We start from the raw sequence: 15,402 nt of genomic DNA, 5'->3' as shown, positions 1-15,402 counted from the left end.
TCGATATAGTTGCTAGACCAACCAATCTTTCTTGGGTCATTGCTGTTCGCAAATAATTTTTAATCAGTTTAAGCTTGCGTCGCTACGCTAACAGGAATTGTTAGCGTAGCGACGGCGCCTACCGCAATACGGCCGAACGAGCGCTCTTATTAAGCCGAGCCGTGAGGCAGGCTGCCTCTATGCTACACCCTGTCGACGGTACTGATGAACATTAATACACCTTTATCCCTTTTTTTTAGGACAGTGTATGTCTGGGAAATGGCGTTTGCACGGCAAGTAAGGTTTTTTCCTCATAAAAACTCGGTCAAGAAAATCAATCTTAGAATTCACTAGTACTATTGCAGATAAAAATATTTAGTGTTGGTGTTAGTGGCGGCAGTTGTGTACCGTACCAGATGCCTATTGTAATCATTGATAGCCTTGGGCCAGCTATTAATGATTGGCTAAGGTCGAGAACAGCTGTCTTAAAAATTTAGTTAGGGCTAAACGAGATAACTTATGGAAAATAAATGGCGTTAGCCGATTTATTATTATTATCATAATCATCATCGTGTTTTACATTTATTTTTAGTTCAAGTACAGTATGTCAATAAGTACGAAGGTTTATGCCATTTCACTGCAAATTCAGAATATTTGTTTGTTTATCTGTTTCGATATCATTAAAGGTATGCTCCTTCTCTGTAGAACCGATGCCAAGGATAGTCTTGCTCCTGAGACGAATCCTACATTGTAGTAAATGTCCATTGATGTCTGTCATATACCGGTAATAACACCGTCTCAGTATTCTTTAAAAAAAAGAGCTAGGAACTACCAAAGGCTTCAAACTGTACTCCAGAAAAAAAGTCGATTTTCTTAAATTTGTGATTGGAGATATATATAATTACTATAAAGAGCCAAAAGGCTTCAGTTCGGCGATGCAAAATTGCATAAGCAAAGTGGATATTAGATCCAGCATTATATACATGCATTTCGATATATATAATAATTCTTAGGTGGCGCTATGACATTTGCTACCTCCTTTCCCCTTCTCCCTCCCCCTTTCGCCGGTCGATCTAATTGCCGGCTACTTGTTGAACGTGTCTGTGTTGACAGAGAAGCGGCCGATGAAGAAGTAGAACTTCGTAACCCGTCAGGTGACTCGAAATTCAAAGTGCGGGTAATCTGATTACCTGCTGCTGGTATTGTAATGGAGGTGACGTCCGCTTGTGTTCAAACTGGTGAAAACGAAGAAAGTGCACAGTTTTTTCTTAGTGATTCTAGCGATAGTTCAGAGGAAGATGGTATAGGATCTGATACTGACAGCGAAACTGAAACGAAAAGGTGCAATGTTTTCTTAGTAAAGTTTATTGACAGTTTTAGTTAGCTGTTTCTTCTCGAGCTTGGTATTTTGATTATAAGAATAAATGAACAGTAATCTGTTATGCGTAAAATATTAATGTTGAAGACGCATTCTGTTGAATGAATTATTTTTCATTCAGCAGAATGCGTCTTAAAGGAATTCAGTTTTGGGGCATTAGTTAATTAATGAAATAAGAAACAAATCTGAATTATTCATATACTCATTGATTTTCAATGAAGATAGAATTATAATTAACAGAATAATTTAATAAACGAATCGCTTGTTTGATGATTTTCAGTTTTTGCATTCCTGAATACAAATATAATCTACTTAAGTTAAAATTTTGTTCTTGCATATTAAATTTCCCGAAGATTATATTATATATAAGCATACAGGCTGTAGTAATTTTCATTAGTATTTTCTCTTGAAAATTCCGTTTATGGAATCATATTTTGGAAGAATTGAAGCCCCTATATCTTTTTTTTTCCCTAATCCTGATGATTTTTTACGTATGTCACTATTTTTTTTTTTTGTCTATTTAACTGTTGCCACTAATAGAACAGTGGACTCTGCATTTAAAATAGTGCCCTAAACGACTGCATTGTATGTTTAATAGGAAAGTTAGAATGGGAAAGCAGAAAGTTAGTTGGAATTGAAAACGACTGTTAAAAAAAATGCTAACATTTTAAGTCATTGAAGTATAGTCTTTTGGAACGAAAGTGAATGAAGTACAGCGTATTTCTTAAATATCTGCTTAGCTACAAATATCATTGACACCAAGCATGATTTAGATGCTTACAAGCAAGAATTTCATTTGATCGATTACTGTAAAAATTCAATTTCAATTAATCGATTACTTGTTACAGTAGCTGCAACATATCATGAGTCCAGACAAAACAGCCTCAATTAAAGAGTAAGACAAAACGCGCATATATTTCAAAAATTTTAAATCGTACTTTTTATTCTTATTATTGTCATCTTCATCAGTAGTGAGATCATCACCTAGCTTTTTTCAGGTTTATCGTTTTCCACATCTAATGATATCTGCTGCTGTCATATTATGCTCCTTTTTTTTTTTTTTTTTCCTACAGGGAGAAAAAAAAACACTCATTTTTTTTGTAATGTTTCAAGCATAAGAAACTATCTATTTGCTGAAGATGACTCTCCAGATGGGTCACCATCAGCAAAATCCAGAACTGCTTGTTATTATTAAAATATAATTCTTAAAGGAACTTGAGGTGATATCTGTTTGAAATACATCAATCTTTATAGAGTGAGATGGAGACAATATACAGAAAGAATGAGTGAAGGAAGACTATCCAGAGAGATATCAACCTCAAGAGAGAAGGAATAGAGGACGGCCTTTGAAAAGATGGAAAGAGACTGTAACACCACTAGGCCTGTTGCTGGAAAGGAACAAGAAGATGATTAAAATATAATATTTTAATAATAATTATAAATATAATGTGATATAGCATAATATAATAATTATAAATAAATATAAAATAATTAAAATGTAAAGAAAATATTGGCCAAACTGAGAGGATGATTTCACTATCCAATTAATAGGCTGTGAGTTCCAATTCTGTTGGGGGAATTGATGTTCATGAATGTCCTTAGGCTGAAACTTTAGCCTTCCACAATACTAAATGTATGATAAGTTTACATCCTTTCATGGGTGGGATTAATCTAAAACATATTATGCTCTTTTTCTTATTTTACAATTATTTCAAGTGTAGTATTCAATGATAAGAAATGTATTGCTGACAAAAGCATGTTTTTTAGGTGGGTGTGAAGATCAAGGACGTTAGGGAAACTATCATTTTGCAGAAGAGAGAAGTGAAAGAACTGTTTAGACAGGGCACAAATGTGCAGTGGAGATGATGTGAAAGACTTCTGCTTTAGTGTGATAGAGTAGAATTAAGGAGGACACTGATAAGTCGATAAGAAGATTGTGGAGAAGGAATGGTTGCAGTTTTAAGAAGTATAACATGAATTTTATGGATGAAAGGACCTTCTAAATGCCTGATTGAATTACATATGAGTGGTTTTAGAACTAGATGTTTGGAGAGAGTGTTCATCTCAGAAGTACAAACCAGTGGTGCACCCAGAGGGGGGGGGAGACCAAGGAGCCTGGGCACCCCCAAAGATAAAGGAAAAAACACTAGAAAATTTTCTAAAAATCTTTTCCTAATTAATAAAATTCATTTATTTTATTTATGTTGTGTCGTGTCTTCTATTTCTATACTCCTTATGAATTAGCGATCATTGCAGATGCTCAGTCATAGGTTGTATGGGATGGGATGCATAGTGTGTATTCTCAAATCGTCTACTCAACTCCCCCCCCCCCCCCCCCAAGATTAAATCCTGAGTGCTTTACTGGTACAAACTCAGGGAGGATTGCAGTCCAGTGTGGGTTTAGCCAACCCTGGGACAAATGAGTATGTGTGCAGAAATGATTATGTAATGCAAATTCACAGGTTTCAAATCTGAATAGCTTGATAATGGCATTACTGAAAGGTAACTCATGGCAGGTCCAAAGGGTCGAAGTGCATGTACACAAATGCCAGAAATAAAGGGGAAAAATTTTTGGCATTGATCAGCTCAACTTGGCCAAAAATAATAGCTTCAGCATGACTTGGTTGACTGACAATGACATAGTTACAAGGATAGAATGTAAAGAGCATTGCATTTTCATGGAGGATAAAGGGAAATTAGACAGGATGTGGGAGTATTGCTGATAATAGCTGAACCTCAACCAGTAAAAATAGAAGTTGGGAGAATATTAGATCTAGGGAAGATAGTTCATTTGAGGCTATTTGGTGCAAGATAGCCAATAGGACAAATACATTGTTGCTTGACGCTATAACTAGGGAGTTTGCAGTGGAATTCATGTATTTGTTAAGGGATAATTACCTGAAACAGCATGTCATAGAGTGGGAGCAGGAGCTTGAGAATACTGGATCTGATATTATTATTATTATTATTATATGGTATCTCCATGAAGTTCAGAGACTCATCATGGGATGAGTCTCTGAACTTCATGGAGATACCATATAATAATAATTATATGGGAGAGTCAGAGAGTCAGACTAAATATTTAATGCACAAAGCCTATTGTACCTCTCCTTAAACTCATTCACTGTCAGGGCACTCAACTAATTCTGGCAGTCCTTCTACTTGTTTACCACTCTCCAAACAAAAAAATCTAGTTTGCACATCCTTACTAACCACAATCTTACACAACTTTTATGGATGACCCTTAGTTCTCCATTTGTTATATATTAAAAATTTCCTTTGCATCAATTTTATAAAACTCCTTTAATATCTTATAAGTTTCTATGATATCTCCCTTTTTTTTTGCATGTCAAACAAACTGTAACCCACACACCTACCTATCCTGATAGTGAGCATTCCACTGACCTCTCACAAGTTTAGTGACTCCTCTCTGCCCTCCTGTTCCCAAGAAATCCAGATGACCAAATCTGTTCAGTAGTCAAGATGCATCCAAATCATAGCCTTGTAAGGAGGGATAATGACTTCCCTATCTTTACTTGTTAGTGTGTTTTTCAACATCCAAGTAATCCTTGGAGCTTTTCCCCAAGTCCCCAGCTTCATCAATTTCCTGCAGTTCAGTACCATTAATTTGATACGCTGCATGTAACCTTTTCAACCCAAGGCACATTATAATCTTTTATTTTGCAACATTAAATTGACAATCATTATCCTTTGCCCACAATGATAATTTATTTAAATCATCCTGCAGGATATCTACATCATCTTTATCACTACTACTATTTCCAGTTTTGCATAATCAGCAAACAACTGAATATCCTTCCTTAATCTTTCCCTATACCATTGGTATACAAATGAAAGATTAGTGGCTTTAGTTCAGAATCCTGAGGTACTTCACTAGTCACTCCATTTCCCCTAGATTCCACTCCACCATATACCAACTACCCTCTGGTGTCTGTCTGTCAATACTCAACACCTCCTATTCATTTATTTCTGTCATATCATCAACTGCAGAATCACTACTTGTATAATGATCATTTGCAAAATGATTATTATACAAGTAGTGATCTATCACCTTCCTGCCATCATCATTGTCTAAAGCCATCCCACCGTAATCATTTTACCTCTTACTTGCTACATAAAGAAGAAGAAAAAAAAACTCTTTGGAATTTATTATTTATTACTTATTTTAAACGGTATTAACAACACCAAACAATTTTATCAAAAGATGCTTTTATTAACTGCTTATATTTTGCTGAATTTCAAATCGGCATCATCAGAGCACAACACAGCTAGTATATGTGACAGTGAGTAAGTGAAACAATACAATTATAATAAATGAAAGATCTCAAGTCCTATTTTTGGTGCCCTCTAATGTTGTAAAAAAAACAAAAAACATTACAGCTATATGGAAGTTGCTCTTACAATAACAGTCTCCCAAATTTTTGGCAAATTAATGCAACCATATATATTTGTTTAGGTTAGGAGAATTGTTCAAAACTATGGCTGACTCAAAAAATAATCTTTCAGATCTCTAACAGCTTCTAAATAGCATATTTGTTTCCTTCCATCTAATTCTGTGTGAAGGGGTATCCAATGCTTGGTCTGCTAGTCCTGATTTGCCATAGTAATAGTAGCAAATATATTTTTTATGTTCTTCCAGGTGGATGTTAACTGATCTTCCTGTTTGCCAATAGTAGGCCAAGTCACAGGGAACTTCATACACTGCAGGGTGGAGGGTGAAGTTTATTGTTAGGTGAGCTACTTTAACATGGGGTTTGAATGTGATGTGAAGGCCATGTTTCATCAGTACTTTGGCTATCATTTCTGATGTACCTCTGACGTAGGAAATAGAAATGGTAGTGTTGTGTTCCTGTGTGGAGGGAGGGGTAATTGGGCTATGGAGTATTTTATCTATTTTGTAGGAATTGTAGCCACTGGTCAAGAACATATGGCGCAGATATTTGAGTTCTGTGGACAGATCTGTATCGTTAGAACAAATGGCTCTGGCTCTGTGTGTAAGTGTTTTTAAAATGTCATACTGTTGAACTGGATGATGATGTGATTGTCTGAAAGGCGAGTAACTAATGTATCAAGAAATGGCAAACAGTTATTTGATTATTTTTCTACTGTGAAATGAATTTTGGGGGTATTGGCTGTTTAGGTAGGTGACAAACGCATCCAAAGTGTCTTGTCCAATGGCCAAATGGTAAACATCGTCTACATAGTGTAACCACACAAGTGACTTGTATGTAGCTGTGGTAAATAATTTGTTTTCAAAGTGTTTTATGTAAAAGTTTGAATGAGAGGGGGGGGGGTGGCAACCCATAACAGTACCATTAATCTGTTTGTAGATTTTTCTTGCCCATGTAAACTAACTAACCTGCACACATAGTAAATTTAAATAATTCAGAGATATCAGGGAGAAATTTAGACTTGATTAAATCAAGGGTGTCTATTGGTAGTAGTACATTGGTAAAAAAAAAAAAAAAAAAAAAAAAAAAGGTGACATCAAAACTTAACCATTTTGTCTGAAGTTTTAAGGATGTGATTTTCAACTAGTGTTTTGAAATGGACTGAATTTTTTACAAAAGTAGGGGAGTTGCCAGTATGGGCAACAAACGACTTGGCTAACTGTTGGAGCAGTTTATACGTGGGACTATCTATGCTATCGACTATGGGGCATAGGGAGATATTAGATTTAGAAATTTTTGGTAATTCATACATGGTGGTTTTATTTTTTTTGATGATTTCTTTTGGCCAGGAAGTCACTTTTTTCAGTAATTTTCAGACTTTTTTCATTTGAGACATAGCGGGATCTCGATCTATAATTTGGATTTACTTTGGCCTGCTTAGCTAATTTTCTTTTATAATCTGTAAATTAAAGATGTCAAAAAATTATATTCTTGGTTTAATCGTTTATCCAAGTGAGACTCCTAACTCTGGCTATATTGGTAATTCTGCAGCCTTCTTCAAGCATTCCAATAATTCTTCCTCGCATGAAATCATCTAGATGATGTCTTTGAAACATTACAAGGTATCCACATTTGCAACTTTATTCCTTCACATAAAGAGCTTCCTTCAAACACAGTTCGCTTAGTGCAACCATTTACCTTTTATCCTGTTGATTGCTACCAACATGTCCGTAAGGATATGTGCCACGCATTATGGGATACTAAGGTAAGTGGTGTGAAGTCATTAGCTTGTATATACAAGTTTCCCCAGTCCTGAAATTACTTCAGGCACAAACTTTGTTTGCTTACACTTGGATAAAGGATTAAACCAATGATATAATTTCTTGCAGCTTTAATTTATAGTATAACCAAGTGGAAAAACTTTCAATATCTTATCTGATTTTGGCCTTTTTTTTAGTCATCTTTTTTTTGCTTGAAGTTTGCACTGCTCATGAGTATGCTGATCACCTTTTTTTCTCTATATTCCCTCCACAGTGTTTTCTTTTCTTTTTTCTTTTTTTTTTTTTTTGCAGTTCTTGTTTTTATATATATCTACTAATCCACTTAATCCTCACTTGGTTTATCCTCCTGACCTTGCACTGCTTCTCTCAAACAATCTGATCACTTCCTATGCACTACTGACATGACATTGTAGCTTCTCAAGCCATGGCACTGTTCCAAGATGCATCCTAAGTCTGTCATAATTATCAGCTTTATAGTTCAACATAAACCTTTTCTTGACAGAGAATTCCACATTTAGCAACTTTTCAAGACTGCACAGTCACTCTCCCCATTTGGATGCAGAATGTCTACCTTGGTTATGGATATATCTTCTAATGCTATTACCAGATCCAACACTCTCAAACCCTTGGTCCCCTCTATATATTTTGTTTCAGGTAATTATCCCTTAGCAACTGTATAAATTCCACTTCCATCTTTCCATGGTGGCCCCTTTCTTCCCTCCAGTCTATGTTCCCATAGTTGGTCTCCCATAATAATTGCTTGGCTTGCATTCATTGTGTTAATCTGTTGATGCATGGCATCTACAGCTTCCTGTGGACCCCCCACCTCCAGTTCTTCAGCTATTGTCAGCAGTGGATTACTGTGTTCAGGTCTAGTATCCTGGGTTTCTTGTGGATGAGGAAGCAGTGGAGAAGATTCAGACGTGAGCCACCAAGATGGTGACTAGTCTGTCTGTGGAATGTTCCTTATGAGAATAGATTGAGGGTGTGTGAATTGCAGAAGTTGGTTGATAGGAGAAAAAGATGCGATATGATAGAAACATTTAAGTTGCTTAGAGGGTTTTATAGGATTGATGCAAGGGAAATGTTTCAGCACTTGGCTAGAGAAGCCAGAACAAGCAGTCATCTTTGGAAGTTGAATAAAGGTGCGGTTAGTAGAGGTGCAAGGACTAGATTTTTTTTCTTGGTGAGTTGTGAATGAGTGGAATGGGTTGCTGGAATCAGTTGAGTTCTTTTCTGTTAATGGGTTCAAGGAGAGATATGATTGATTGTGTGTATAGTTTGGGTCTCCTGCAGTGAGTCTTTGGACTCCATGGAGGTGCCCATACAATAATAATAATACCTCACCTCCTATCCTATTCCCTCTGTTCTCCCTGAAAATAATATACCCTGTACATTCTATTCCTGTAACTATGTCATTTTTTGTCAACCAGATCTCATTGATGCCTAAGTTTTTGACCAAGTTGAGTTGACCAATGCTTCAAATGACTTACTCTTATTCCTGATACTTCTGGCCATGTACATACATTTCAGCATCCCTTTGTACCTTAATTACCCTTGTGTAATGTCATTACCAACCCATTTGAATTGGAAACCTGTGAAATCACATTCTGTATTGCATAATTATTTCTGTACACTCACTCATTTATCTCAGAGGTGACCAGACACATGCTTGATTGCATCCCCTCTCCTCTCACTATCTCTAGTTTTCCTAGATTTTGCACTTCCAAACTCTCACTAAACAACACTTTCTCTAAACATTTAACCATTCACTCCAAAACAATTTAAATATAGTCTATCAGGCACATATAATCCTTTTGTCCGTCAAATTCACTCCATACATCCATTAATTGCATGCCATTCCTCTTACACAATCTTCTCATTGACTCATTAGTAATTATGGCCCTTCTTCTCAACTCTGTCCTATCATACTGAGGCAGCAGGCTCGCAATCTTTACTTCCTTACTCTACTTTTTTGCTTCTTTCAACAGCTCTTTATAATTAGCTAATCTCATTGAATATTATTTCCCTTCCATGTCATTTGTTCCTGCCATAACAATCGTCTCTTTCACTTCTCCCTTCTGTATTAACAGCTTCACTAACAAACTTAATCTTTGTGACTGAAAACATGCTTTTGTCACTTTCTCATTAAGTATACCTCTTGTCATCGAAATCTCCATACAATACCTTTATCCTTATTTCCAGTTTCTTGCACTTTAATAATAAATTTAGTTTAATCCTTTATCCAAGTGTGTGCAAACAAAGTTTGCGCCTGAAAGTATCATCAGGACTGGGGTAAAGTGGTACAACACCAGGCAACTCCTTGCAAAGGTGGAGCAAGCTACCAACACTCATATCTCAGTATCTCCCATAATGCAAACCACATCTTCTTGCAGATATGTAAAATGTTTATGCATTAAGGGAAGAGCCACTACCCAGACTAGTTTAGACTTTCTTCATACATTTTCATACTTTTCCTCATTCACTTTTTCTTTAATTTTCTCATCTGCTGTACCACAAATGATATCGTAAACTGATGTTAATCAGAAGATGTATCCATAATCAAGATAGACACTCTGCTTTTCTTCGGGGAAAGCAATCATTCACTCTTGTTTTAAGAGGTTGCTAAACATGTAGAATTCTCTGTCAAGGAAGGATTTATGATGAACTATAAATGAGCAAAATGAGGGTGAGGTGGTCTAATGGGAACCATATTACCCTCTTTTGGCTCCTTTATAGTTAAAATCAAATATAAAGCAAATTACAGACCAGTTAGCATTTCTGGTGTGGTGGTAGTTAAAGTATTGAAAAAGTTGGTTAAAGGTAAAATTCAGCAATTTGGATATGGCTTTGTGAAAGATGGGTTCTGCCTGGTTAATTTATTCCTATATTATAATCATGACAGCAAAATTAGATAACAGAAATGCTTGCACACCATGATAATGCTAGACTTTGCAAAAGCATTTGACAGAATACTGCATCAAAATTATTACAAAAGTTGAAGTAGATGGGAATGGATACAAAGCTGATGGCATTGATAGGGGGATGGCTGACAGACATACACCAGAGAATAGTATTTGTTGGAGCATAGTCTAGGAGAAAAAGGATGATTGGAGTGCCTCAGGGCTCTGTATAGAGGCCACTATTTAATTTGTATATTATAATGATATAGGGAATGATTTAGTTTGCTGATGATAAACCTGGGGATGGCAATAGTTGAAAACTATTATGTTTTCAACTATTGCCATTCCCAACAAACATCTCAACACAGATGTAGTTATCCGACAGGATAATTTTAAATAAGTTGACATTTTGGACAAAGCATAATGGTTGTCAATTTAATGTTACAGAATGTAAGCTTATGCACTTTGGGTTGAAAAAAAATTGCATACTGTCATTAATACAATATAATGGAATAACTACAGCACAAAGAGAAATAATTAAACCGCATGTTTAATCGTTTCAATATTTTTTTCTCTTTTACAGAGACATTCTCAGGAATACAATGTTAAAATTGTAATAACACACACAAAAAATGCACAAGAAATAATAAGTGGAAGAAATTAAATTGAGGGGTGCCCTCTATAAAGATATATCTGTGATAGACGAAATATCGAAACGATTAAACCTGTTGTTTAATTATTTCTCTTTGTACTGTAGCTATCTCATTAAATTATATTATGAGTATAAACTAAGCCTAAGTACTCTATCTCATAATGTGTATCACAGTGATGGTACTGAATTGCAGAAAATTGATGAGCTAGGGACCTAGGAGTACATCTCAACACAGTTGAATTTCAGAGGTGTGCATATTGCAAAGTTGGCAGAGTAGCTCAAAGGATTACTAATGTTGCAAAACACACTAAGTAAAGATAAGGAGGTTATTATCCCTCTTTGAGGCTATGATTTTTCCTTATGAGGATAAGTTGTATTGTGTGGATTGCAAAGTTTTTAATTGACAGGAAGAAAAGAGAGGACGTCATGGAAACTTATAAGTTATTAAAGGAGTTCTATAAGATTGATGCAAAAGAAATTTTTCGATACATTATGAAATAGAGAGAACTAGGGATCATCCCTGTGCAAGTCATACTGCTTGCACAGATCACTTTGCCTGATTCCTTTCTCATATTTTTCCACAATCTTTCTTAATTTCTATTGTGATTTTCTTCTTCTCTTCTTTCTTGGTTTTCTTTGGCCCCATGTTGAAAATAATATGCTGATCAGTGAAATGATGCTTATCTGGTAGATTATTCAGAAAATAAACGTGAAGCTACAATAAAAAGAAATTTATAAATGTCATTTATAAAAAGAAATACATACAGTACACATAATGAATACAAACCTAAAAAAATCTTCATGAAGTGTATTTTTTGTTTAAACAAATACCGAAATAGATGCACAAAAAAGCAAAAACGTGCAGCATTCGTTGTATTTGAAATAAATACGATGTAGTAACAACAATCGTTGCACTACGGATGATTCAGCACGCTCTCAGCTAAACGTGCATAAAAAAGTTTAAAAAAGTATAATGTAAAACAGGCTTTAGTTCATTTGAAAAGAAAAGCATCACGATTTGTATCTCGAGTCTAGGTTCATATCTAGAGGTCAAAATGGGATATGAAAAAGGTTTGTATATCGAGCAGTTCGTAAGTCGAGGTACCACTGTATTTAAGTATTAGCTTTAGACATCTATTTTTTTTTCCCACTAAAGATCAACATGAGTGATAATCAACATCAAAGTATTTACACCAGATTATGGATAATTTCTATAGCAAGATCACAACAAGTATCTAGATCTGGAGAATAAACAGTTGTCTGACCATGAAAAGGGGAGTAAAAGTCAGATCTTCCCACGTGGCATGATTGTAATGCCAGACTACAGTTGTGAATGGCTGAGGAGAAGATCAACAAAAGATGAAAGTTGAATGAGATTGTGATTTGAATTACCAAGAGGAGCAGTTGCATTAGCAATATACCTGGAAGGAGAACTGGTTAAGAAAATATCCAGTGTTGGGTATGTGGAGAGAATTGGCCTTTATTCCTGTTGGGAGAGCAAATATTTGCTGCTTTTTCTTCTGGTTTCATCAGTGGAATTTGAAAAAGTGAGCCAGTTAGAATTGTGGTTATTAAAGTCTCCAAGGAAGATGACTTCCCTGTTAAGAAATTTGGATTGTATGAAATCAGGTTTCACAAATAAGTTAGAGATCAGAGATTGGGGGAAAAAAATGGTAGAGACAGCAGATGAATGAGACATAATGATGTAGGGGTATCTTAAGCCACAGAAGGTTAAAAAGGAGAGATTCAAGATTAGATATTATCTGGCAAAGAATGTTGGATTGCACAAAGGCAAAAGTAGAAGAAATCATTTGTACAGTTAAGTTGGTCTGTGGTGGTTGTGGCAGAGAATTGGGGTTCAGTCTAAAACAGGAAATCAGTTTTAGGTTGGTGTTTATATCAAATGCTGGAGTATCAAAGATTTTTTAAATTTTAGAGAACTTTTTTTTTTTGAGGCAGGTTTGTTATTGTAATTAATTTAATCTGGATTTTTTACAATATTTATTTAATCTAGCTTAAGATCTCAGTATCTAAATATTGAAGATTACATCAGTTATTGGTTACTTGGATTTTGGCAGGTTTGCAACAATAATGGATACTTCAACATACTTCAAGCAAAGGATGATCAGAGCTGTAAGCTCTGATCATCCTTTGCTTGAAGCTCTGAATTGTTACATTAATATAAAGTGGCAGGACTAATTATATGGATTAACTAAGATGTCAAAGAATTAATTTCTGAATTGGGTTCATGCTAATTTAATTAATTTATTTTTTTTTTAAAAAGTACAAGAGCAGGTTAATTCGTAATGGATATTTTGACTTAGAGTAGTAAATTGCTAGTTGCTTTTATTGTAGTATGGATATATATGTGTTTCTCCAAAAGACAATTTTAATGTAAAGGTTGAAACAGAAAATACTTCTAATTTCATTAAACCTGTATCTCGATATGATAGTTATTGATTCCATGAATATAATATGATTGGGGAAGATTTAAAATTGGCTCACTGAATAATACCAGTTGTGTGTTCGTGGACCATATTGTTTAACTTATGGTTCATGGTATTTAATGTGGATTGACTGGAGTTCTTCAATTGCTGACAGCACAACATTTGGATGAGTTGGGTATTAACATACCCAACTCATCCAAATATTAATGTCAAGAAGTAATGTTAACTCTTTGGGAAGATTACTCTTATCTTGGATAGATGAGTGGTGTTGGCATTTTAATTGTGATAAGTGCATGAAGCTCCACTTTTGAGTGCAAAGATATTAGACCAAGTACTGTATTGTGGAATCTGCTCAAGAAAATAGATTTTGGGATAATGGTCAATATTGATTCAGAGGATTGTACATGCAGCAAGGGCTATATAAAGGATTTCACCAAATGTGAGTGCAGAATGAAGAGCAAGAAGTCCATCCCTGGGACCTGGGAGTAGTGTAAAGGTGTGGTGAAGAGCACAGTGAGGATTAATTTTTCATATGTATTCCACTCACCCATTTTCCATTACTGAAATGTATTAATATTAAGTATGTGAATAATTTTAATATGGTTTTATGTTGCTTGCTGAATGACTGAGTGTGATTCCATGATGTTTTATTATAACCATAACTCCAGTTCTAATTCTTTTGGTTTCTGGTATGCATTTCATACAGTATACAATCATTCCTCTACTTACGTCCGGGTTCTGTTCCATCCGGCAGGACGTAAGGCGATACATTAAATCAACAGAGTTATTACGGTTAAGTCCCTAACCCCCTATAAGTATACTGTCATTTTAATTTTTAAACCTTGTTATAAAACTGTACTGTGTGCTACTGCCACTATAAAACAGGAGAATAATCACCCAAATCTTCCTCCACAATCATATCTTCATTACCTTCTCTGGGTGAATGAGCAGGCTGTGACTCTTCTGGTGTAACCTTTCTTTTTTTGATGAAAATGTCCAATGTGCTTTGCTTATTCCTCTTCTTATTTCCATCATAAATTTGTTCATAACAAGCAAATGCATCATGTACTTTCATTTCTATTATTAAGTAGTGTTCAACATTGGGGTCCATGTCTTCAGCCATTTTGAGAACATCGCTAACTGCAAAGAACATTTCTGAAAGACCTTCACTGTAAATTGTTTAACTACCTCTTCCTTTTCTCACTTTCCTCTTCTACAACAATTGTTCGACCAATTTTTCGTTTGTCAACTCTTCAGGGGAACTTTCTATGAGTTGAATTATGTCATCATCATTTACTTCAAGATTCAGATTGTTTGTTAGGCCCACTATTACAAACTTCCAAAATCAAGCACAAACCTTTTTAATGTGATTTCCATATGCCACTCATACATTGAGCGGTCACTTCGTTTCAAGCCACAGCAATATTTTTAAGGCATGATAAATATTAAATGTTTTCCACAATTGCTTGAGAGTCTGGTCATTTCCTTCAGTAGCAGAAATGGCTTGTGAAAAAGTTCTCCGTAGATAATAAGCCTTAAACACTACAAGAACTCCTTGATCCATCGGCTGGATCAATGAAGGTGTTTGGAGGGAGAAACATGAACTTGATGAAGATCACTGCTATAAGACATACAAGACGGATGACTTGGAGCATTATATAGAATTAATAAAATTTTAAATTCTGCATTTTCTTTCACACAATACCGTTTTATTTCACTCGCATAACAGTTGATTAAGGCATCCGCAAACAATTTTTGAGTTATCCATGACTTCTTATTGCTCCAGTAATGAGCTCGAAGTATGCTTCCTAATGTTTTTGAAGATTCGTGGATTCTCACTGTGCCATATC

General features: G+C 35.3%; 1 protein-coding gene across 1 annotated transcript in view; it reads left to right on the top strand.

The window, feature by feature from the left end:
• Positions 1 to 1,186: 1,186 nt before the first annotated feature.
• Positions 1,187 to 15,402, top strand: part of LOC150094331 (mitogen-activated protein kinase kinase kinase 4-like) — a 172,769-nt gene continuing 158,553 nt past the window's right edge. Inside the window, exon 1 of the mRNA XM_090412440.1 lies at positions 1,187 to 1,320. Coding sequence (XP_090268566.1) covers positions 1,187 to 1,320 — 134 coding nt within the window. The remainder of the gene's footprint in view (positions 1,321 to 15,402) is intronic.

The sequence above is a fragment of the Typopeltis vanoorti genome, chromosome 22 (genome assembly GCF_054136105.1).
Source record: "Typopeltis vanoorti isolate ZY-2024b chromosome 22, IOZ_Tvanoo_1.0, whole genome shotgun sequence".
Lineage (NCBI taxonomy): Eukaryota > Metazoa > Arthropoda > Arachnida > Uropygi > Thelyphonidae > Typopeltis > Typopeltis vanoorti.
The sequence above is the reverse complement of the archived record's forward strand: the minus strand, read 5'-3'. Positions and strand labels throughout refer to the sequence as shown.